Below are 26,143 nucleotides of genomic sequence, written 5' to 3'. Positions count from 1 at the left end.
CAGCGATGACCGATCGCTATCTCCTCACAGCTGCAACATACATATATTGGGCAAAATAAGATACACGTATTGATACACACGACGGATCGGACCCCTCGCTCAGTCACATTGTGTTGGGACGTGGCTCGTAGGTAAGAGGATCGTGGAATGAGTCAGCGCAGCTTGCTGGTGAGAAGAGCTCACTCTTCCGAGCCGGCTTCAGATTCAGTCTTCAGCAACCCTTCCATCATCTCCTCGATTTCCCGGGGATTACAGACTGCCCACACTCCGCCACCTTTCACATCCACTCTCCCGACCTCCTTGCCGACCAGGTTTCGGCCGACTTTCCCAGGCCCGATCCCAATCCAACGTCGAACGCCCCGCTCTTGATGAAGGTAGCGGACACTATCCCACCAGCGAATTGTAGCAGTACACTGCCTGGACAGCAGCTGGACCAGGTCTTCTTTGGACTGGAATGGTTGCGCAGAGACATTGGAGACGCATGGCATCAGAGCAGGAAATGTGACGGGAATCGTTTCCAAGGTGTCTCTCATGTACTCCGTAGCCGGAGACATCACGGGGCTATGAAATGGACTCTCGCTATTTAGCCGTACCGCACGGGGGTCGTGGCCTCCGAACTGACGAAGCTGGACCAGCAGAGCCTTGATCTTGGGGATACTGCCACTCAAGACGATCTGATTTGGTGAATTAATGTTAGCCACCATGACGTGCGATATTGGTGGAATCGAGCGACTGGTGTCTTCTAAACGGGACGTCGCCAGTCCCAGGAATTCTTGAACGGTTCTCAACAGATCCTCGATCCGGTCAGGCTCACAGATGAGAGCGACCATCCCAAAGCTCTCGCCACAGCGCTCTACCATTTGTTGAGTACATCGAGCCATGACCTCGGCTCGATGACGGACCAGTCTGATCGCATCAGCATATTGCAGGTAGCCTGCGGCTACCAAGGCGGTAAACTCGCCTAGACTATGTCCGAGAGTCACATCAACGCGAGACCTGGTGTCGAACCCAAATTCCTCTTCCAAAATTCGCAGTATGAGAACAGACACGGCCATGATAGCTGGTTGCGCGTTCTCCGTTCGGTTTAGCTCGGAGTTGGGTCCTTTCAAGATGGTGTGGGAAAGCTTGAAGCCAAGAATGGCATCCATCTCATCAAGCATCTGCGTTGTCTTGTGAGGAAAGTGGTCCATCCACGGACTCGCCATACCCACTCGTTGAACACCATGTCCTGGAAGGATACATGTCGTTACTTGGAATAATTCGACACGAAGTAAGCAGCAGGTAGACCCAATTGAACTTACCGGGAAAGAACAGGGCTGTGTTCAGTGCGTTCAGATGTTTTTTCCGCGTGAGAACTCTCGAAGCCAGAGGCCGCGGCAGCTGCAGTGCCATGCATATCGCTTGGCGTCGGCCATTTGAAAGGGGTCGGCCCAGTGTTGTCGCACGAAGCATTGTCCTTGAATTCCTCTGCAGAAAAGGCACCTCTGGCCTGCGTTAGAGTCTATTCCAAGTAGCGTGCGCGCATTTTACGAATTCTTGTTGCTGTGAGAGGCACCACTCCATTGAAAAGGAACAACCGGTCGTGAAACGTTCAGAGACGTGTAGAGCTGTCGTCGGTATAGCTGGGCCGAGTGGGCGGCGGGCGGGAGAGCGGGGCAATCACGTAAGGCTCCGCAATTCGGCGATATCGCCAGTCTCCCATTGAGGACTACCCAAAGTCAAGTATTCTTAGCTTTCCTATCTCCTTGCTAGGGCAATGAACATCGATGCCAGAAAATAAAAGCATTCGAAGAATTCATTTCGCGCATTCAGAACGTATCTATCACAGAAGATACCTGGAAACTTCGCTCAGAAGCGAGATGTTTCTTGTTCTGAGTTTCTTGAAGCACTACCCGGATAAAAAGCTCATAGCACAATAAAGCATTGGCGGTTGGCCCAGTCTATATTTCTGAGCGACATGATTGATTCACTCTCCCGCATCAAATTGATGCCGATGACAATGATCTAACTTCGGCTTGACGGTAGCCACCGCAGTTCGCTCCGCGAGTAATCATGCCCTGTAAACCATGAATGGAACTGATATACTCCAATATCACGTGACACATGCCGCGTTGGTCGCGTTCTTCAGTTCGGCCGCCTCACCGCCCAGGGTTGCACTCTGCGGCAGGACAGGCATTATTGTTCGCTGTTGTTTGCTGGACGCTTACAACACCATCGCTCATTATTAGCGTCTTGCACCGCTCATTGTTTCACGGCCAGTCTCATCCTAAGAGACACATCATCGGCCACACCACTATTTGGATCTGATCGGTACAGAAGACTTCATCTCTCGATTTTGTTCAACCCATTCTGCACCATCACCGATCAACAGAGGAAAAATGTTCGTCCCCAAAACAGCAGCCTCATCGCGCAACACGCGCAGGCGCCAGAGAAGCTCCGAGGACTCTGCCAAAGCGCCCAAAGCCAAGCGACAGCGCTCAGTATTGCGCCAATCGGGAGATACTCAAGTCGCAAGCTTGAACCACGCATCACGCGAGCTAGCGGAGCCTTCAATTTTAGCTCCGTCCTCCGATCTTGACATGATTACGAACCCGGTTGGTATCGAATCGCAGCTACCTTTCCGAGGCGCGAAACCAGCTGAAGAGCCCCTTCTCAATGAGGAGGGGGGCACGGTGCTGCTGGTATGTCTCTCATGAAGCCTTCCATGAGAAGTCGAGCCTAAGTCTCTAACTCCATGAGCATAGTCCAGCACCGATTACTATACCGTTGAACAGCTACCGGCTCTGCCAGATCAAATTCGGGGATCACTCTCAGGTGGGTCATCATTCGCACGTGTTCCGTGCTCTGTCTGCTGGCTGCGCCGATCGCTCATTCACCATTCACAGAGCCTATCAAGTGTTTCTTCTCGCCTACACATCGCTACGCGCTTGCCCTGACACCTACACACGCAATTATCTGGCCATATTCTGTGGCAAGCTCAACACCATCAACATCGGAAACTTTCACTGTTTCAATCCCAGAATCATGTCGAGATGTACATGGTGCCGTTCCGCTTGGCGCCCTGATCACAACTACCCCAGGAGGTCATCCCGGGCTACTTGTTGTCATACCGTCCACCGGAAAGATGATTTACTGGGAAACCGTCTCAAGTGCAGCCTCGTTAGGGCTCTCAAGGCAGAAGCAGAATGGAGTGCAAGGATCTACACCCGGTCTTTTCTCCGGCGAATATGCCACTGAGATTATGAGCTGTGAGCCGTCTGGGATCATCGTTGTTTTCTCTTCCGGTCGAGTCGCACACGTCACACTGAGAGATCCTCAAGGGAAGCCTTCTGTACTGGTCCACTTCTTGAGCACATCCGGCGGCGGTGCAGCAGCAGGATTCTTTGGTGGACTGAAGAGCGTCCTCAGTGGCGGTTATTGGAGAAAAGAGGTAACTGCAGTTCGCGCAGGCGCCTCACGCCAGAGAGGACAGCGAGATGTGCTAGTCGCGACTTCTACAGGCGAGGTCGAAATTTGGGACACCCATTGGAATCATGGCAATGCGCTGAAGAAGAAATTTGATCTCAAGGGACCGGTTACAGCTGCGATTCCTCAAGATTATGTGGCAATGCCAGGAGACACAGAATTGAAGGTCCTTGACTTTGCACTCTCCGAGCAACAGCTTGCTGACGAATCTGATGAATCCTGGCGACTTTATGTTGTCATCAGTACCCCTGAGCTCTTGGACGCCAAAAAATTATTGATCGCACAAGTCCACCTCTCAAACACCAACATTCGTGTGCTCTCAACACATGCCATCGACATTTCGACTTTGCCGCCTGCACACGGAAACCTGAAGCCAATGTTGCGTGTTTCGAAGGGAGAGAGTACTGCCTTTCTCCTGCTCGGACAATCTCTTATCATTCTTTCCTTAACGAGCACCGAGGAGTCGCCTAGCTCTCAACTTCTCTTGGAATCCCATCAAATCCCTCTGCCATTCCAGGATGTCGTTCATTTCCGCACAGGGAAAGAATATGAAATTCTGGGGCACGGCTTGGAGAACCTGACAGATGATGAAAGCTCTGCAGCTTGTATCATGATGGTTCGGAATTTCGGTGCTGTGCGAGTAAATGTTGTGCCCCGATTCCCGTCAGCGCTGGAAGCGGATGAGGGTCAAGTCACCGCGAAGCACAAGATAGAACAAGCTATTTTCTTCGGTACCATGGCAAAGAATCCATTGAATTTGCTTGACAACAGCGGTCTCAACTTCTCTGCTTCTGAGATCGAGCAAGCAGCATTGGATATTTGCAGGGAGCTTCTTCATTCAGAGACTCGTTTTATCCCGACTTCTGCCATTTCAATTGATCAGAATCTCAGACTGCGAGCCAAGGCACTCGGGGATCTCGCTGCTCTGCTGTTGCGAAAGGGAAATCCGTTGAGTCGTGCTGCGCGCTGGGAACTTCTTTGGGGAGCAGAGAAACTTGCCGCGCAGCGAGCCATGTGGAAGCTCGAGGAGTCACGCAAAGGCAAAAGTGATGAGGGATTCCTCAGTCATGTCATCGATTCATTGAATGACAAATTCAAGACGCTCCCTAGCAGTGCACACATAGAAGCAGACGGACTGCGCCTCTGGTTCCTGAAAGATACCTATCGTATGGAGCACGTCATCCCAGGAATCAAGAATGCCATCAAACCTCGAAAAGGAACGTCCTCCAAGCAAGCGCGGAAGCTCTCCGAACAAATATTGCAGGCTAGTGAATTGTTCTTGGCGATCATCGAGACAGCTTATCGCTATCGAGACGAGCACGTGTCATTGTATGGGTTGGGGAGCGACTTTGTTGAGGATGGTGTCCTTGCCGACGGGTACGAGACCCTGCCGGAATTCTGGACGTCGCGATCAATGGGATACGCTGAAGCTGGACATCTCCTTGATTGGGAGTTAGACAGCTGCCGAGCTTGGATTCGCCAAAAGACTTCAAGTCCGGACGCACCCGATGGTCAAGTCTTGAAGAAAATTGCCGAGAATAGCGCGCGCCACTTGCGGGCCCTGGGTCAGATGCACCGTGAGCGGACACGCTGGCTAAATGCCCAGGAGGATTCGAAAGCGACAGACGAAAGTGTGGCGATTGAACAAAGTCACGTTAAGGAACGGAAATGGCAACTTTTCAAGCTTGCGGGCATCGGTCACCTGCAGGATGCTTTGAGTCTTGCTGAGCGCTTCCGTGACATGGGCGCTTTGGTTGAGCTCATCATTGAATTGCAGGATCAGGTGAAGGGACAATCGGGCTCAGAATCATTACTCGAGTCTCCAGCTGTCGCCACCACCGAAGCAGATGTTGCGCATCGAATTTCGCAATATTTCGACAAGTTCGGGGAGCCTTGGGCGGATGCATACTTCTCGCGACAGATCTCAATGGGTCATCCGGGTGCTCTTCTTTCCATGCGCAAATATCAGCCTTCCGTCACCCGATTTCTACGAAAGTCACCTGCGTACTCCAAATTAAGTTGGATCAACGATGTGACTGGCGAGCAAGATTACGAGACTGCTGCAGTCTGCTTGGAAAGCTTGACACTCAACGGCGACGAGGAGTTGTGGAGTCACCGGGTCCAATTGTCTATAGCCAAGCTAAGCAAACTTGCCACTGCGGAGAAGAAGGGCCCGCAAGCTGCCACTGCTTCCGTCAAGGAGGATATCAAACGGTTGGATGATGCCAATGAGATTGACGAGACTCAGGACTCGCTCCACACATACATCAAATCCTTCTGTGAGGATGCGATCGATCGGAGAGCCGCGGCAGACCTTGCTCTGGGCTACTTCGGCAGCCATCTTGAGACCGACCGCCCCGCTCTTTACAAAGTTATGGACGATGCCCTGCTTACGCTGTTTGACCGACGCGTCCTTGGACCAGACCGACTGATCGATCTTTTGACACTGTTGGGCCCACTGCACCAGGAAGAAGAAATGGAAATCGATCTGGGGGGCCGAGAATTTTTCCTCGCGCTTCGGACCCTCGACCAAAGCCGCTATGCGCAGCGTGATCCATCCTATGTGTCAGCTGTGCGTAAACTTATCTGGCGACGTTGTATGTTGAAGGATGATTGGGAAGTAAGGGGTAAAGCTGCCGAAGGCTTGAATGGGTCGTCAGACGATTTCGCCTGTGATACTGCTCTTTCTCAGACCCTTGTCAGGTGCTTGGATGGTAAGTCCCTCGATTCATGTGTATGTGCTGATTTTGCTTCTGACGCTGACACTTGAATTTCATCAAAAGCGAACGCCACAGGCGGACCCAGTCCTCGGCCACTTGTTACTCCCCTCGCTCCCCTTGAGGCATTAATGGCAGATACAGAATCTGACATTCTCGTATCGCGGTTCCGTCCTGAGCAGCAGGCCCGGGTGGCCGCTGACTTGAAACGGGAAGACGAGCTTTGTCGCCGATACATTGAGCACGGCAAGCTTGATTTCTGGTTCCAGCATCTCTTGGATGTCGTCAAGACCAAGGTCGTATCGGACAAAACTAAGCCTGGTGAGACTGTGGATGCAGAGACAGTTTAGTCCGTCGTCGGATACCAAGGACAAGGCTCAAGTAACTGGGCGTTGCGCTCGCGAGGACCCAACCAATTTTTCGCATTTTGGTAAGGTGAACAACCATCATATGTATTTTACAACAGGGATATTTACAACAGGGATTAGGCAGCGGCTACTTGCATTATGAAGCTTTATCTCAAGACTATGAAATCAAATTCATTGGGAATTTTTTAATGAACCATGCTGAGAGTTCTCACACACACGCAAGAAATACATCTGAATCCGAGTCCCACTTACGCTTGGCCTACCACCGACCTGCGGCGGCTGAAAAGTGCACCCCGGGGAACGTGCGAAATTCTTCAAAGATTTGTGGTAGGCCGGATTTCAAGAGAGTCCAATATTTCCAAGCTCATTGGGAAACTCTTTGGAATGATGGTAAGAAAAGGATAATCAGAACTCTGATGTGAAAAGACCATCCCAAAAGACCGTTTCCAAAGACGATCCCCAAAGCCCCTCAACATCACTTAGAGTCCTCTAAAGCTGGACTCACATGCCCCTGGAGACTGCAGCTATATTAAAAGAACGAACTCTACCTGCAGTACCTAGGCCTCTAAGCCTGCTATCTGATTGTATCAGGTACGATAGGACCCGGGTGCACTTGTTGGCCGCCATAAGCGACCCCGGATAGGCAATTTCCAAGTCATGCAGCAGGACTGAGTTTTCTGATGTTGTGAGTGTCCTCACACCGTGTTGTAGAGAGACGCGAGCATCTCTCAGTTCTTATAGCTCCGGCCGTAAAGCAACAAGAGTAGTTGTCGCCTGCTTTATCAACAAAGGCGAGTGTAGGTAAGTAACGAGGTCTAGTTTTTCTACGCTTTACTCAGAATAGATAGATGAGAGCCCATCCCTGTTCTTGTTTGATTAAACATGAGTGATTTGATCAAAATCGAAACACACTCGATACTCAGAGCCAAGTGCACGAAATGGCGACCCGAAGAACGCCTGAGAAATACAGTGGGGTCAGGATCAACGACGAAGGGCACCATCCATGGATGCGCGGATCAAAGTATTCGAGACGGAACTAGTTCTCGCTTTCGGCGCTACTGCTTGTGCTCTCGACTTTAGTCACGGCATTCTCATCTGCGACGCGAACATCGCCTGGTCCGTGAAGCTTCTCCTCAAAGACAGGCTCGGGCTCGATGGTCTCGAATTTGGTACGGAAATCCGCTAGCCCTTGAATGCTGCTGTTGCTGCGACGACGGGCATTGTTCATAGTGTATCCGTAATCGTGGACCTCTTCTCCGGAACGACCCCTACATCAAGCAATCGTCGGGCGATGTTAACAGCGTTCCACCAACGAGGAGAGTCGACCAATCTCACCAGTTGCCTTTGCCACCGCCATCTTTCTTGGTCTTACGAGGGTCTGCGTCGGTAGGGCCAGATTTGGCGAAGTAACGTGGAAGATTTTCACGTGCAGGCATCTCACCCTCAGCGGGGTACTCGCGGTCAGTCACCTTGTGAGAGCGTGTCACTAAGATGATCAATCATGTCAGTATCTTCGGTGTCATTGGGAGATAGTCATGGCTTATGACTTACTGATGATACTCAGAGACAGTTGAAGAATTTTTGGGGATGGAAGGTAGAGAGGGAATTTCTGGAAGGCGACGGCGGAGATTGAGGATGAAGATTGAATAGCATAACAGGACAGGAGTTTGATGATTCTGAATTGTTCGATGGGGTCCTCTCTTGCGCGTGACTCGTGACTCGTGACCTCATACCTTCCTCAGTCGAAATGCGGGGGTTGCCGTTTAGTAGGCTGGATCTCCGCTTTGCAGGATTGTGACTAACCTCATTGGTACGGCGGCACAGGCACAGTACTTTTTTTTGCTTGAGAAATGCCTGATACTGACTGTACTCAGAAGTACTCCACTTCCAAACGTGCAGGCTACAATTGGTCAATTGGAATACCCGGCACTAGGGTGGCCCCGCCGAGTAACCTTATTCCGTCGATTCAGAACATGTTCCGCTCGAATAGACAAAACATATAGGTTATGTATGGTCCATATCGCACACTGGTACCTATTGTATATGTATTTATTTCTCAACCTGCTAGATATGTTCCCATTTTTTCATGATGAAATGATTGCCGTGCACCGTAATGTATGTATCTACTTCAGGCACAATAAATAGCATAAGTGATCGCTTATGTGATACATGGTCGAGCACTCAGGTTACTGTAGAAGAGCGATCTGAACAATAGCGCATATTCATGGCCACGTGTAGAATTGACTGGCTTAGTATGCTCAATCCAAATCATATGATAGTATTTAATCAAGCAGCTCCCCTTTGGATCACGCCTTCCATCAATTTCGCTATCTTTATCCGTTCGAAGCTCGATATCATCTTCATTGCCTCTCTTAATACTCCCTTTTCTTTGTTTTCAGAATGGGATCGATCTCGGGAATCGAACACTTTGGCATATCAAGCCAGAGGTGATACTTGCTTCAGTAAAGTCACTACAGGATAGGTTCGACCATGTTCATTCGATTCGGCTTCGATCTACGAGGGTCTAAAGCAAGCTATGACGGGGTCTTTGAATTTAATCTTACCAGTTCAAGTTGGCAAAAGAAGAAATAGCAAAGTCGATAAGAGAAAACCTTTCAATCTGGCTCATCCATCCCAGTCATGTTCTTCGATATTTTGCTGGCGAACTTGCATCAAAAATACCCCTGTCATGATGAATTACGTTCCAAAGGTCTTCAGTGGTTGTCTCTCCGCATGTTCGTAACGTCAAAACCCCGCTGACTTGAAGAGAACATCGGTTTTCTCTCCAATAGTCCCTTTGTTGATGTCATTTTCTTTTCGGCCAAGGGATCGAGGTTGTTGACTACAAAACGTACCTAGAAATCTACGTACGTTCTGAGAGTCCCATATTGCCAATTATATTAGCCATAATCTGCAACCTAATCAATGGCTCATAGCTAGCGGAATAATTCTATTTGGACTTTATGATTGCTTCCTATAGCAAGGTAGAATTTAACAAATGGCTAAGATACATGGTCTGGCACAAAAAAAAAAAAAGGTGAATTGACTCGGCATGTTGTTGAAAGTTGCCAGTCGTTCAAACCCCAAGTAATCTCAGACAGGGCGTCGCAGTATTCCTCCTCTGGATTGAGGCTTTAGCTCGCCTGATATCACCTGTCTAGACCTCCATGCTGCCCACTCTTTGACTGATCTTGTCTCATCTCGTTCCCCATACTGGAGCGAAGGTACGATTCCTCCCACCAATCTGGACATAGAAGCGCTTTGGCATGGCCTGACGAGATACGCGACACTTTGGCGGACGGCATGGGCCTGTTCACCCGGTGGTTTGATGACCCGGTGCAAGGAGCTGCGAAGAACTCCACCTGTCCACTCCACTGTTGTATCGCCAATATTGACGATGGCACAGTTGGGTTGTGGACGAATGTATCGCCAGTTTGCGGGCAAGTTTTCCTTGTTGGCGGGCAAGACTTGGAGGCCACCAACGACATTGAAGAGGAGAGTAATCGTCCCGATGTCTGTGTGGCCTCCCAATGCAATTAAGTTCTCCTTCGTCACTGTTTGCGTCTGGGTTCGTAAAAGCCGTACGGATGTATCTGATTGATCATGCAAAGAATTGAGAGAGCTAAGTTGGTCAGGTTCAAGACCTAGCTGCTCCTCCAGGCGGTGTTGAATTATCGTGACAACTGAATGGCAGAGATGAATGAATTCTTTGATATTCTCCCGGTGACGTTGGATAGGGTCCGGATTTCTTCGCGGAGGACTATTGCCGACCATATCATCCTGATTGATATTGTACATCTCGATTAAATCCAACTTTCCATCGTCAGTTTTTAATTTCCCAGTGGATTTGTAGCTGAGACAATACAAGCAAGTCAGCCGGATTAGATAGCCAAGATGGGGCTATAAGTGTCGAGCACCTACCCAGTAAGATCGTGCGGTGGCTGATAGGCAAAGGTTTCTAAAATCTCGGAGCCCAGCGCAAAGACTTCACCGGCCAGCTCAAACATCTGCTCTGCATTCTGAAGCAGGATTTCGCCCTCATGGGACTCACTGAGGTCCAAAATGAAGAATCCATCAACCTGGCATGCTTCATACATTTCTTTTGTGGTTTCGGAGTCGCCATTTTGGAGATTCAGTAGAGAGATGCTAGGAATACTTAACTTCGGCACGTCTTCGGGGAACGGCGGGGCTTGATCGAAACATTTTTCAGTCGGCATGTCAACTCCATGGATTACTCGAATTTGATGATTGCGAATTTTTCGGGTGTTGGGTGGGATTATAGGGTGAAATGAAGACAGGCTGCTTGACAGCACAGACCCTCAATTTCCCTCAATATCAGGCGCCCCAGTGACGCCATATGGCTTGCGGTAACATCTAACGTGATTTTTCCTCATGCATCACAGGGGACATTCGACAACTGTGAGTGCCGATCTTCTGGACAAGTTCATTGTTTGCTTTGAGCTACTAGTGGAACACACGCCTGCATTGTACATGTGGCCGCGACCTGCTGTGACGCTGCGGCACCAATAGGCCGGGTAATGAGTCCGCTTACCCTGGGCTGGAGGCCTGATACTAAATAAATTAGTCTGCAGAAAAATCACTCATTTGTTGGATGACGTGAGGCAAAAAAGATGGATTCTTCTAAGAGAGGGCTACCTGGAGGTCTTCTGAGAGCTAAACCCGAGAGGGATCACGTGTGTATCAACGTGTATATGGTCTTGACGCTTATTCCGCGATAGTGCCGCCAGCCAAAAAATGCCGTCGCCCTCGTTGGTAGTATCGTAGTGTTTGTATGGCATGTGATACCGCCGACTCACCGCAGTCCATAGCCTAGATAGAATCTCTCCCCAGTAGCAATCTCACTCCTCATCCCTCCCACACATCAATACTGCTGCCCCTACAGTAGCTGCATCCCATCACATAGTATAAAGAATCTACAAGTAAGGTCAATCAAAATATATGTAAGTAAAGCGTAGTTTACTAAAGGACAGGTTTTAATATCTAAATATTTCCATACGTTAACTGGTTATGACTAGGGTAATCCGTAAGCGGCTAGTCAAGACTCAAGACTCGAGCGCGTGTTTTAAGGTAAGTACTCTGGCAACGCAGCTGGACTTGATCGTCAGGGAAGAGACTATGTAAAGAAATATAGATTATTATAATTAGAGAAGACCTCGATTCAGTAATAGAACCCCTCTAGATAGTATTACTATATCTTAAAGGAGTATATAATAGCGAAGAGCTCCTAATCTCTAGTAGTATAGTGAGTTTCGGTATCAGAGAACTTATAAGACTAAAATATGACTAGATACTAGATTCCCTTATTATTAGGCTATAATAGGATCCTAGCTATACCCTACTAGAAGATATCTATCTTAAATCGGATTTACTAGTTAGGAATCTAGGATCGAAATATCGGAGAACTAGTATCGTCTTAAAGATTTAGATAAGCTAGTAGAAGGCGATTATCTAATAGGATTTTAATTAGAAGGTCTCTGGTTATTAGCTATTTATTATCCCTTTTATAATATCGGTAAGAGTTTTACGATACTAGAGTAGTCATTAAGGACTTAGGTGTTACGGACTTAGATTTCTTCTGCGGAGGACTTAGGTAATGTTATACGCCAGTTTAAGAAAAAGTTTAGAAGGATTTATAAACTATTTATTCAACTCGACTACGTGGTATCGAGAATCTTAAGAGCTAGAGAGGAGAAAGAAGAAGAAGAAGAAGAAGAAGAAGAAGAAGAAGAAGAAGAAGAAGAAGAAGAAGAAGAAGAAGAAGAAGAAGAAGAAGCTATAGTAATATCCTAAGTTTTAAGATAGTATATATAGTACTACGTAGTACTACGTAGTACTACGTAGTACTACGTAGTTACCGGTATCTCCCTTCTAATACTAATTTCTTCTGCAGAGGAAATCTAAGTAAGATCCAGAGGATAGATGAGATATAGTTCTTCTAAGTATAGCTATAGGTATAACTATTATAGTAAGGTTATAGCTTATCTAGCTCTAGTTATCGCGAAAGGGAAGGGCTAGGGTATATAAGGTAGCTATAGGCCCGGGATTATATCCTCCCCTACTAGATTCGACCGCGCCCTCGTAGTCGGGAATCTCTCGTAAAGAGACGCGCTACGAAATTCTTCGTACTTACGCTCCTCTATCGAAAGAGCTATATCCGAGTTAGAACTCCTATAATTCTTATAATTTCTAACCCGAATCTCCACTAATCGGCGCTATATTTATAAGAATAGTAGAACTTAGATAAAGGGAATTAACTAGCGAAGCTAATTATTATAAAAATTAGATAATAGTATTAGCCTATATAAAAAAAGGATAGGATTAGACTCTTATAGCTTTATAGGGCCTTCTAATATTTACTAAATCTAGCTATTTATATCTATATAAAAGGAATCTTCCTTAATATAGTAACTTCTATAATAAGATAAGTCTCTTACTTAAATACTTATTCTTAGCCTTAGCTTCTCTTTCTTCCTATAATTTATAATATACTTTTCTTCTTAGTATTCGAAATCTTTCTCTAACTTACTTAATATAGATAAGTCTTTTACTATTTATATCTATTTAATACTAATAGTAACCTTTCTTTAGTATTAATATATACTTCGGTAACTTATAGTATATCTTCTCATAGTATATCTATACTAACTTAGCCTCTTAAGTAGAGCTAGCTCTAATCTAGTATTCCGGCTAATAATACTCTAAGTAGTACTACTTCTATCGACTCTAATATCTCTATATATCTATCTAACTTCAAGGAGACTACTTATAGTCTTTATAGTAGTAATAATAGTAGTAGTAATAATAGAGGTAATAGTAATAATAGTAATAATAATAATAGTAGTAATAGGAATAATAATAACAGTAAAGATAAGGATAAGACTACTAAGAAGTCTAAAGGAGATATAAATAATAATAAGATTACTCTATCTAAGATATATAGGTCTCTCTTACTTCTATATAGTATTAAGATACTATCTAGTAAATCCTATCTCTTTTATAGTAAGAAGAAGGATCTATTTAAGTCCTACTATATCCTAATCTTTAATAGAAAGCCTTAGTTTAGTAGATCCTATATAAATTATATCTAGAATAGGAGTAGAGCTAAGTATTTATTCTATAGAAGAGATAAGACTCTTTCTACTTAGATTAATATACTCCTAAAAAAGAAGAATCTAAACTATCTAGTAGTCTAGGTAGCTAAAACTATAACTAAGCCTTAGTATAAGGATATAGATAGCTAGTATTTATATATAGAAGAGCCTTCTGAGCGTATAAAGATAGCCGATAGCTTAAGTAAGACTTCGAAAAAGTCTATTTTATAGTCTTTTAAGAATACTTGGTTTAGCTTATCTCTTAATAATAAGAAGTTATATATTACTAATAGCGACTTCTTCTATACTAAGAAAGCTTATACTATTCTAAAGAATATTATTACCTATATATAAAGTAACTATAATATCCTTATATAGATACTTAAGACTAGGGATAATTTCGATAAGGATAATAATAATTATAGTAGTAAAAAGGTAGATAAGAGTAAGAAAGATTTATTAGAAGAATTTATATAAAGATATTAGTATATATATTTCTTTATAGTTACTAGAACTATTTTATAGAAATTATAATAGCTATTAGGCCTTTAAATAGAGTCTTTTCCTAAGTATTAGTATTCCTAGACTTACTTTTATAGACCGGATAGCTTTATATATCGCTATTTCTCTATTATATTTCTTTACTATCTATTTCTAGATCTATACTATCTAATTTAGAGGAATATAGCTTTTCCTAGTCTTAAATAGGTTTATATACTTTTTTTTATATCTATTTAAGTCTCTTTTAATAGTAGTTAAGTATAATATAGGTAATATATTATCTCTTATAAGCTCTTATCTCTATACTTATTTCCTCTTCTATTAGTTTCTAGTAAGTAATATCCTTATAGAACTTATTCTATTCCTTATATATAAATAAGGATAATTCTAAGTAAGATAGGGGATTCTTATCCTTTTTAAGGATATATAGGATCTCTTTAGGCTATTATAGATATAGGCCTTTTATATATAAGATACTCTATACTATCTAGGATATCTATAGCTATTTAGGATCCTAGACTTTTAACTCGATTAATTAAGATCTATTAATTAAGTAGTAGAGTATATAACTACTTAGCTCTACTAGTATATATATACTAAGTAGATACTAGCTAAGTATCTTAAATAGACTAAACTACTTACTTTCGTACTTCTATAGTAATTTATTATATACTAAAACCTAAGTTTCTTCTTTAAAGCCTATCTTTATAATCTTACTATTATAGATCCGGTTAGTCTTAATTACTTATATAAGAAGGAGCTTATTAGCTTTTAACCTTATATTACCTAGATCCTATAGCTTACTAAGATAGTCTCTATCTATTAAGATATTCTACTTAGGATTATAATCTAGTAATTATAGATATATACTATATACTAAGAAGAATAGACTAAGACTAGTAACTATATATCCTTATATTCTTATAGCTAATACTACTTAGACTAGATATAAGTCCTAAGCTTTCGTAGACTTATCTATAAGATATTTCGTTAATATATATCTAATTAAACTATTTAGGTTCTTAACTTTCCTATTTATTCGCGGATAATAAGAGATTATAGTTTAATATCTAGTCTTTAGAAGCTTTAGATAGTAGTTAACTACTCCCGAAAGTATATTCTAACTATTATCTAATAATAATTCTAAGAAAGTACTATAGTTTATAAAGATTTATTTATATAAGAACTAATCTAAGACTTCTTTTATTACTTCTAGTACTACTTATATAACTAGCTAGCTAGGTATATAATTAATTATAGTAATAATCTACTAATTCCTATTAGATATAGTAGATAAGATACTAATTAGATCGATACCCTAATATTAGAATAGCTAGATACTATATATTACTATATATTATAGCAATTCTCTCTCTAGACTCTTTCTTAAGTCTTATAAAACCTAATAATTAGGATATATATATACTACTTTCTTAATATCCTTTTATATCTATAGCTACTATATTCTTAGCTAGATAACTCTATTTAATCCTAGCTAATCTAAGTAGCTATACTATATATATATCTAGTTAAGAAGATTAGTATAAAAGATAGGCTCTAGATATAGAGCTACTAGACTATCTTTATATATAAATATAAATAGTATAGAGGGGAATACTTAAGGCAGTCTAATCTTACTAGATAGGTTAAGTTATAGAGGAACTAAACTATAACTACTAGTATATATATCTAGAAATCTCCTAGCGCGACTATATAATACCTATCCGTAGGATATTAAGAGGCACAGACGAAGATTAAAAAGAGTATATTATTATAATAGAAAAGAGACCCGACTATAAAGACTATACTAAACTCCTATAAAGCCGTTTAATCCGATAGTTACTTATTCTTCTCCTTCTCGGTTATCCTCCTTCTCTATTATTAAGTTAATTAAATCTCTCTTATTATATCTAAATAGCCTCTCCTAACCGTAAGGCTACTATTAGTAAATAGCCTCTCCCGACTATAAGGCTACTATTAGGTATATATATCTTAATAGACTATCTACTCTAAGTATATATAACCGGATTCTCTACTATATACTATCCCTCCTAGAAATTTACTATTCCTTAGTTAATTTTCTATATCCTTCGAGGATTTTACTAGCTTTTCTAAGAGTCTTATATAGGCTTATTAGTCTATATAAACTATAGCGTTACTAATAGTCCCTTCTCCTTCCGTAGAAAATAGGAATATATACTAAACTACGCCTATTCTTCTTATACTATTATCTAGAAATACCGAAGATAGGCCTATCTTATTTAACTATATTACTCTTAAATTAATCGGTGGATATATTACTAGTCCCGACTAAATAGAATATCTAGCTTATTAATAATAGTAGATAAGTCCTATCTTTTATAACCGATAAGAGTATAAGGAGACTCCCTTTATTAAAGTACCCTATTAGATAATCTATAGTCTAGTAATTATTAGGTAACCTATAACCTACGATCTAGGTCTAGCTACGTAATAGTTAGGAGTAAGGCCCTTCCGTAGCTTCTAGGAAGCTAGGCTACCGGGCCCCTCTACCTAGCCTCGGACCCTCCTATTATCCTATATATTCTAACCTAAAGGATTATAACCTCTATAGTAGCTCTATCCTATCTCTTCGGGTAGCTAACTAATTAATCGATTAATAGAAGAGGGAGCTAAGAGTAATCCCCTCGAGAGTATAGAGAGGAAGGACTATAAGATAGATACTAGAGAAAGGACCGATAGGGATCCCTAAGAATTAGTCTTTATACTAATCTAACTACTATAAGCTATCTCTTTCCTAATAATTAAGTCTAGCTATCTTACTAAAGTAGCTATCTTAATAGTTCTAATTCTTCTCTCTATTATTACTATAAGAGATAGCGCCGCGAATCTATAGTTATACCGACGAATCCTAGAAACTATAAATCTAGGAAGTATTTAACTCGGAACCTAAGAATATCGAAGATCTCTTACTAGTCTCTCTAATCCTAACTATAAGGATCTTAAATACCCCCTAAGGAACTTAGACTCCTCTTATTAGTTAGGAAGCTTAAGGCCCTCTATCCCTTAATACCTATCTCGCTATAATCTAGGAAACTATTAATAAGCTAGAATAGCTAGCTAATCTATATTAATAGCTAGCTATCCTCTAAGTATTATTAAGGGATAAAGGACTTAAGAAATCCTTTTCTAACTAGCGCTATATATCTTCTAATTATCTTAATATAGATATAGTTAGGAAAAAGGAAATTAAACTTACGAATATCCTACTATTTATAAAAGAGTTTAATCTCTAGAAGTATTAGGAGTAGCTACTCGATCTCTATTAGTAATTCGAGGGAGTCCTAAGGAAATACTATATAGAGAAGTATAAGATTATTAGGATCCTAATTTATATAGATACTATCTATTATTAGTAATAATACTAATATTATAAAGAGAAGAGAGCTACTTATCCTTAGCTAATTAAGAAAGATTCGGAATATTTTAAGTAATAGACTCTTATATTTATAAAAAACGCTACTAGCCTAGAATCTAGGATTATAGCTTAGCTTAAAAAGATATATTAATATTATAATAAGAATCCGAGAGAGTTCTATATATAATTAGATATTCTAGAGTAATACTTCCTATAAGCTCTTAAGAAGAAGTAATCCCTTTTATACTTTATAAAGCTATAATATAATCCATAGTATATTATTTATTTATACTAGATTTATCACAGGCTAGTATCCGATATAGGTTATGTATATCACGAGATCTTAGTATATTAACGCGGAGAACGCGCGGAATAAACTTCCCCTTCTTAAGCTTTTTATAAATAGTATATTAGCCTAGTTAGATTAAATTAAGTCTTACTTTAGTCCTTTATATATAAAAAGCTTCCTTCTATACCTAGAAGTATTATTAGTTATTAGAAAAGCCCTAGAAAAGCGATCTAGGTACTTATTAGAAATATCCCTAAATCCCTAGCGATTTAGTAATAAATATATATCGGAACGGAATCCTTATATATAAAACTCTTAGTGTATAAGATATACTAGAAAGCCCTAGAAGACCTTAATTCCTAGGTATATTAGAATATTAGATAAAAAGCGACCGAAGTATTACTAGTACGCTATATAATCCCCTAGCGCTATATAGTAGTAGGAATCGACGAGTCCTCCTAGATAGATATAAATACTATTATAGTAGATAGTATAGATCTAGGCTATATAGAATAAAGAAAGGAAGCGGTATTACTAATAAGATACTACTTAAGAGGAGCGGATATATTATCTCGAAGTAATACTAAAGTAGTAGGCTTTACTAGCTATAATAATAACTATAATAAATAAAGAGTAGATAATACTAGCGCGATTAGCCGCCGAATTAGCGCCGATTCTCCTATAAATAGAGATAATTTACCGACCGAAGCTATATCTACTAGACCTAAAACTATTCGGTAGAAGTACGAGTAACTAGCTAATCTAGTAAATCTCGATTAAGAATAAGCTTAGTATAGATAGCGAAGCTATTAGTTCTCTCTAGGATTAATTTATCTATATATTCTCTAGACTAGAGAAGCTAGTATAGAAGAATACTAGAATATTTATAAAACTCCGCTAAAATACTAGCGAACTATAGGTCTTACTTAACTTTCTTAAGAGTATTTATAGTAATCTAAATATTAAGATATATATAGTAAGATAACTCTACTAGATTCGATAACTAGAGGATATAAGCTTCTCTAGATTTCTTCTCTAACTAGAGAGAGAATTCGCTAATATAAATACTCTTAATTAGTATAATAAAATAAAGCGATAGATCCTCCTTAGCGCTCTTAATAAGACTATAACGAATTTATTAATAAATTAGGATATCCCCGCTACTTTTTCGGGCCTAATTTCCCGACTCTATAAGATTAGCTCGGATATAGATATCCTTAATATTAATAAGAAGAAATAAATATATCGTCTACGATTAACTAGATAGAATAGCGACGAAATAGATTAGGTACTAACTATATTAGTAAACTATACTAAACTATATATAAAATACCGCTGACCTAAAAGTAGAATACTAAAGTAAGCTTAATAGATTAGCTAGGATAAGATAGATTAGCGATAGACCGAAGGAAAATACTTATAATATAGGAGATCTAGATATCTTATCGCGAGATATAGATTACTACTAGTATAATAGCTAAATAGTATATATATCGCTATTTCCTTAAGTAAGAAGAAAAAGGGGTATATAGTTAAAGTAAAGAAGTCGAAGCCTATAAGTAACCTAGATTTAACGACTTCCGATAACGAGAGTATAATTACTAAGGATAATTCGGAAAAAGAGTAGCTCCTATTCTAAGCCGTGAGTAGGAGCGAAAGAGGGTCGAAAAGCTACTAAAATATAAGATACTACTATTTATAGTCGATACTAGAGTAAATAGAATCTAATTTATATAAGCTCTCGTCGATAGTAGTTACTACTATTATATAATAGTAAATAAGTCCTTAGTCTAGTTACTCGATCTCCTACGTATTAAGATATAGCTATAAATCCTCGACAGAGTTATACTAAATTAGTATAGAATTACTTACGCTATCTACTTCGATCTTAATATCTATAGCTATTAATAGGGCTATATATTCGCCTATATTATCGGACTATAGAGTAATAGTATAATACTTAGAGATCTATAGTTATATAATATAAATAGATAATATTTAGTAAAGAAAGAATACCTAGATATTTTTATAAAGTCTAGGAAGCGGATAAGATATTAGAATTATATAGATTATACTATTAGATCTATTAGGATAAAGATACTATATATTACCTAAGTAGAGATACTATCTATCCGGTAACTTATATAGAGTATATCGGATATAAATCGCTTATAAATTAGTAAGGTTTTACTAGATAATATCGAGAGAGTACTCTATCCTAAAAAGTATATCGACCTAAAGAATAAGCTACTAAAATACTACTAGTAATAAATAGTAGCTTTTAGCTAGTAGCTTACTAATTAGCTACTACTATACTAGCTAGAGATTAATTATAAGATCCCTTTAAAATATAACCGAGATAGTATCGAAGAGCTACTACTATATAGTCCTCTTTATAGTATAAATAAGGAAGAACTTCTTTATCTACAAAAAATATTAATAGATCTACTTAGGAAGAACTTTATATATATAAGCTAATTACTTATAGTAGTACTAATCTTACTAGTTAGAAAGCTAGATAGAGATATATAATTCTATATTAATTACTAAGGATTAAATAAGCGAATAGTAAAGGATTACTATCCTCTATTACTAATTTAAGAGATATTATAGAATATAGGCTAAGTCTATTAGTTTATAAAGCTTAATATTATTATAGTCTTCTATAAGATTTATATTTATCCTAGCGAAGAATAGAAGATAGTATTTCGGATATAATATAGGCTCTATAAGTAGAATATAACCCTCTTTAGACTAACTAGTATACCGGTAATATTCTAGAGGTATATTAATTAGATACTATAAGAGTATCTTAATAACTTTATCTTAGTATATATTAATAATATAATAATCTATACTAATAGAATACTCGCGGATTACCGCCGAAAAGTCGGCGATATACTATAGAAGCTAATAGATACTAGTCTATAATATAATATTATAAAGTTAAAGTTCGAATAGGACTTAGTAAAATATCTTAGCTTTATCGTCGAAGCTAGAAAAAGGATCTACGTTAATCTAAAGAAGGTAGAGGCTATTAGAATATAGGAGAGACCGAAGTTAATATAAGATATATAAAGCTTTATCGGGTTCGCGAACTTCTACCGGCTATTTATACCTCGATTCGCCGATCTTTTAGTACTATTAATATAGCTTATAAAGAAAGATACTATCTTCGAATAGGATAATAACTATTAACTAGTCTTTATAGAACTAAAGAAACTCTTTATAAATATACTAATCCTTACTTACTTCGAGGAAGATTATTAGATAATTATAGAAACTAATACTTCTAGCTAGATTACTAGGATAGTTCTATTATAATATAGATCTAATAGATAACTATAGTTATACGCTTATCTATCCTAGAAGCTATCCTTAGTAGAAGTAAACTACGAAATCTATAATAAAGAGCTTCTAGCGATTATATAGGTCCTATATAAATAGAGACCGGAACTAAAGATAGTATCCTAATTTACTATCGTAATAGACTATAAGAATCTTTACTACTTTAGTAAAGTATAATATCTTAATAAATAGTAAATATACTAGATAGATCTCCTAATAGAATTCGATTTTAATCTCCGCTATTATCTAGGTAAACTTATAGTAAGACTAGATATATTATTATAATAGAGCTAAGATATACTATAGAATATTACCGACGAAAGACTATCGAACTACTTCCGAGTCCTACTTAAAAGGATTAAGATTAAAATAGAATAACTAGATTCTTAACTAGTAGATAACTAATCTATCGGAGAGATCGATTTTAAAAGAAATATCCTTCTCTTCGAAGAAGAAGAGCTTTAGGTAGAATAAAAAAGGATAAAGATATCTAATCTAATCTACTAATAAATCTCCTATATCTTACTAATAGAAGAATACTAAATTACTACCGAAATAAATATTAAGATAAGTCTATTAGAGTACTATTTAGATAAGTAGGGGATACTCTATTTTAGATAATAGATTTAGATTCTAGAGAGCGAGGTTCTATATATAGGAATTATATAGAAAGTTTATAATTTATATATTATAATATATCCTAGGCGAGACGCTATCTATTCGATACTATCTTAATAGTTCTTCTAGCTAGGAGTAGCGAAGGATATATAATACTTTCTATAAAATTATATAATCTATAGATAGAGCTTAGTATAGCGAGATATAAAGTATAGACTATTAAAGCTACTACTAATTCTATAGCGAATCTAGGCTAAGATATTAGTAGACTTTATTACTAGGCTACTATCCTCTAGCCCTATAGGAGTAATAAATTATATAGTTATAACTAATCGGTTAATAAAGAGCGTAGTTCTAATTAGAATAAAGAATATAAGAGTAGAAGATATAGCGGAGGTATTCCTTATATACTTCTATATATATTATAGGATACTACTAATAATTATAAGTAACCGCGGCTCCTAATTTATAAGTTCTTTCTAGGAAAGGGTATATAAAAGACTATCGATTTAATACTAATTATCTACTACTTTTTATCTCTAGACCGATAGTATAATAGAGTATACTAATTAGGAGATCGAATAAATCCTATATATATTTATAATATATATATAGGATAATTAGAAGGATCTACTACTAATAGTTACTATAATAATTAATAATCGTAATACTATTTTAACCGGAATCTTACTATTCTTCTTTATCTATAGCTATTATATTAACCCGATTAGTATTAACGAAGTAGGATAACTAGAAGACACCCTAATACTTCTACGAAAGATAGATAAAATATTCGCGAATTACCTATAAGAAGCTACCGATTAGGCCTAGGCCGCTATAGCTTCTATATAGGCCCTTTAAGAAGAATAAGCGAACCGGTGCTAATAGGCCGTATCTATCTATAAGAAGGATAACTAGATTTAGCTAAATCTTCGGAATATATATACTTAATAACTATTAAAGAAGTTAGATTAGCTATATACTTAATACCGAGTAGTTAATATTCTATTACTATTTATAGTCTAACTAGATATACCTACCGGTATATATCTAGTATTCTATATTAAGTTAGTTTATCTAGTAGCGATAGACCTATTCCTATCTTAGCTAGTAGACGATCTATAGCTACCGTCTTTACTAGTTAATAGAGAGGAGGAATATAAGGTTAAATAGATCTTAGCTATCCGACGGAGGAAGATTAGGCGAGGATATTATAACGAAGTACTAGTAAAATAGAGAGGATAGGCAGAGTAGATATAGGAAGTACTAGATTTAGTATAGGATTATAGCGCCTTAGATACCTTTAAGGAGTAGTATAGTACTATTTCGGACGTGATTCGCTAGTAAATCGGTACCGAAGCTTATATCGTTATATCCCTAACAAGACTAAGACTAGGAGGGGGATATTATTATAGGCTAGTACCCGATATAGGTTATATATATTATAAGACCTTAGTATATTAACGCGGAGAACGCGCGGAATAAACTTCTCCTCCTTAAGCTTTTTATAAATAGTATATTAGCCTAGTTAGATTAAATTAAGTCTTACTTTAGCCCTTTATATATATTACTCTTTCTATCTATTTTCTAGAGAATCCTTATCTCTAACTATCTACTTATAGAATCTCTTACCTAGATAACTACTTTCTATCCTTCTTTATTTAATAGTAGAGTAGTATTAATATACTATTTTTCCTAGATTTATATTAGTCTTATATTTCCGACGGATTTATATAGTCTAGTAGGATTATATATCTAATATTTAAAGTATATATATATAAATTTTACAGTTTTATTATATATTCCTAGCTAGTAGTATCGCGTAGCTAGTAGATTATATATAGCTTCGTATCCTTTATAACCTAACTCCGTATATAATCTCTTTAGTACCTCCTTTCGAAGTCTAATATTATCTAGAACCCTTTATATAATTAGATCTCTACTATACTCTTTATAAAAGAGATACCGATCTTAGACTATAAATTTTAAGGCCTTTTTCTTAAAGATACTAAATTCGCTATAAGATATTTCTAGAGACCTATTATTAAAAACTTTATAATTTATTAAGATTCGGCGGAGTAGGATCTATCTAAAATTTCGATATTAGTCCTAATTTCTTCTATAGAAGAAATATCTTAAAAAGCTAGAATTTTAATAGAAGCTATTATCTCTATAGGAGAAATAATAATATAGAGATAGGAAATTTCTACTATAATAAACTTATTAATATCTCTTTCTATTTCTTATTCTTTAATATCTTTAGATATAGTAGATTTTCGAGATAGGCTATTAGCGGTATTATTTCTTATACTAGAGATATACTTTATATCGAAATCGAATAGCTAAATCTAAGTTAGCTAATATATTACTAAAGTACTAGATAAGTCTAAAGCTAGTTAGTTTAACTATACTACTAGTATATTAGTATCGGTTTCTAGTATAAAACGAATCCTATATAGCTAGTACTATAGCTTCTTAAATATCTTTAATACTCCGTAATATTCTAATTTTCCTATATTATAGATCTACTTAGCTTTAGACTATACTCTAGACTTATACTACGTAACTTATTATACTCCATCTCTCTTCTATATTAAAATAGCTTCCTATCTAATCTTAGATATATCTACTATAATAATTAGATCTAATGGATCCTAGCTATAGTTAACTAGTATAACTATTAGAAAACTATATAGTATCTTCTTAATTTTATTAAAGATAATCTATTTAGCTTCCTCCTACTTAAATATCGAATCCTTCTATAGGATCGTATATAATAGCGTTATTATATACTAAAAATCTCTTACTAGGATCCAAAAGTAGACCGTAAGTCTAATAAAAGAGTATACCTTATCGCGATTTATCGGAATAGGCTAGTTAGTAAGCTTAGAAATCTTCCGCTTATCCGGTCTATACCTATTTATATTATATATCTAACTAATAATTTCTAGTCCTAATATCGCTAGCTACGATTTTTCTATAGATACTCTAGCTCCTACGAGTTCTAAAAGATATAGGATCTTATCTAGATTTTATATATATTCTAGGATAAATTTACGGATTCCTAGTCTTATAAACTTATCCCTATACCGAGATTTAGGACCTTTAACTAGTATATTATCTATAAATAGTTTTTTAATATATAAAACTTTAGCGAGAATCTATAAGACTACTCTTTAGAATTAGAATACTAAATTCGAAGCTTCCTATAGTAAAATAGTCTATCTCAGTAGACTAATTAGTATCTAGATTATAGTTATATTTCGGTCGCGACTATCTAAGATTATCTAATTATATGTAGAAAATAGATTAATAGCCGAAGATATCGCTATTCCTATAAATTCTTTAATAAACTTATCTATATCTAGTAGTATATTTATATTATATATTATTACTTTATTAATATATATTATAGTATTAACTAGTCTATACTTTTTATTCTTCTTATATACTAAGACTAAGGATTTTAGTAGGGACTATTATAATCCTAGAGGTATAGCCGTATCGAAATACGGATATAGGATCATCTGACTATATATACCGTTATATAACGGACCATTCTATCGAATGGTTTAGCATAGACCTTTTGGTCTAATAGTAATACCATATAAGTAACGGCACAGGTGATTCCATTAAACTATTTGATAACTGAGCTCGTGAGGTTACGGGTTCGAATCGCGGTGCGTACGCTTTCCGAATTCCTCTTATCTTATCGTGCCGCTTAATCGATAAGATAAGATACTCTGTATACTCGGTAAGGAACGTATTACTAAGCTAATACCGCTTAATTCGGCTTAGTAAGGCGTAGCTTTAGAGGTTATATATAGTTATACGCTAGCGGAACCCTCCGGGAACCTACTCTGAAGCTAGGCCGTACTAATAAGACCTAGGTAGGTTAACTAATTAGCCGACTAAAAATTAGGTAATCACGAGGACGTGATTTAGACTTAGTAGGGGAGGATATAATCCTAGAGGTATAGCTATATCGAAATACGGATACGGGATTATCTAACTATATATACCGTTATATAACGAACCATTCTATCGAATAGTTTAGTATAGACCTTTTGGTCTAATAGTAATACTATATAAGTAACGGCACGGGTGATTCTACTATTATAATATTTAAGAACTTCCTTTTAAAGTCTTTCTTATAGTATCTCTTTAACTATCTCTTTTAGGGTAAGTAGAATATAAAATCTAGGATATTACTATATCTTATATAGAATTATCTTAATATATTAAGATAGTATTATCTCCGGAAAAATTAGAGATATATATAACTAATCCTATATAAAATATCCTTTCTTTTTAAATAATATTTTATA

General features: G+C 38.0%; 4 protein-coding genes across 4 annotated transcripts; 1 reads left to right on the top strand and 3 right to left on the bottom strand.

Annotated features, from left to right (window-relative positions):
* Positions 1-179: 179 nt before the first annotated feature.
* N7539_000731 (ACP S-malonyltransferase) lies at positions 180-1,452 on the bottom strand (the record flags this gene model as incomplete). The annotated part of the gene is made up of 2 exons (XM_056930335.1): positions 180-1,228; positions 1,302-1,452. 2 exons carry the CDS (start codon positions 1,450-1,452, stop codon positions 180-182), a joined length of 1,200 nt encoding a protein of 399 aa, XP_056794628.1.
* Positions 1,453-2,378: 926 nt separating this feature from the next.
* N7539_000730 (putative nuclear pore complex subunit Nup133) lies at positions 2,379-6,532 on the top strand (the record flags this gene model as incomplete). Its single annotated transcript, XM_056930334.1, has 4 exons — positions 2,379-2,681; positions 2,745-2,814; positions 2,886-6,179; positions 6,249-6,532. The coding sequence occupies 4 exons, from the start codon at positions 2,379-2,381 to the stop codon at positions 6,530-6,532; spliced, it is 3,951 nt and encodes a 1,316-aa protein (XP_056794627.1).
* Positions 6,533-7,586: 1,054 nt separating this feature from the next.
* Positions 7,587-8,358, bottom strand: N7539_000729 (uncharacterized protein; the record flags this gene model as incomplete). Its single annotated transcript, XM_056930333.1, has 4 exons — positions 7,587-7,818; positions 7,886-8,036; positions 8,102-8,283; positions 8,354-8,358. 4 exons carry the CDS (start codon positions 8,356-8,358, stop codon positions 7,587-7,589), a joined length of 570 nt encoding a protein of 189 aa, XP_056794626.1.
* A 1,285-nt stretch (positions 8,359-9,643) lies between these two features.
* Positions 9,644-10,767, bottom strand: N7539_000728 (oxidoreductase2OG-Fe(II) oxygenase family; the record flags this gene model as incomplete). Its single annotated transcript, XM_056930332.1, has 2 exons — positions 9,644-10,403; positions 10,472-10,767. The coding sequence occupies 2 exons, from the start codon at positions 10,765-10,767 to the stop codon at positions 9,644-9,646; spliced, it is 1,056 nt and encodes a 351-aa protein (XP_056794625.1).
* Between the last annotated feature and the right edge of the window lie 15,376 nt (positions 10,768-26,143).

Source organism: Penicillium diatomitis (genome assembly GCF_028827545.1).
Source record: "Penicillium diatomitis strain IBT 30728 chromosome Unknown utg000001l_segment0_segment0, whole genome shotgun sequence".
Lineage (NCBI taxonomy): Eukaryota > Fungi > Ascomycota > Eurotiomycetes > Eurotiales > Aspergillaceae > Penicillium > Penicillium diatomitis.
This window is presented reverse-complemented; position numbering and strand designations above follow the sequence as displayed.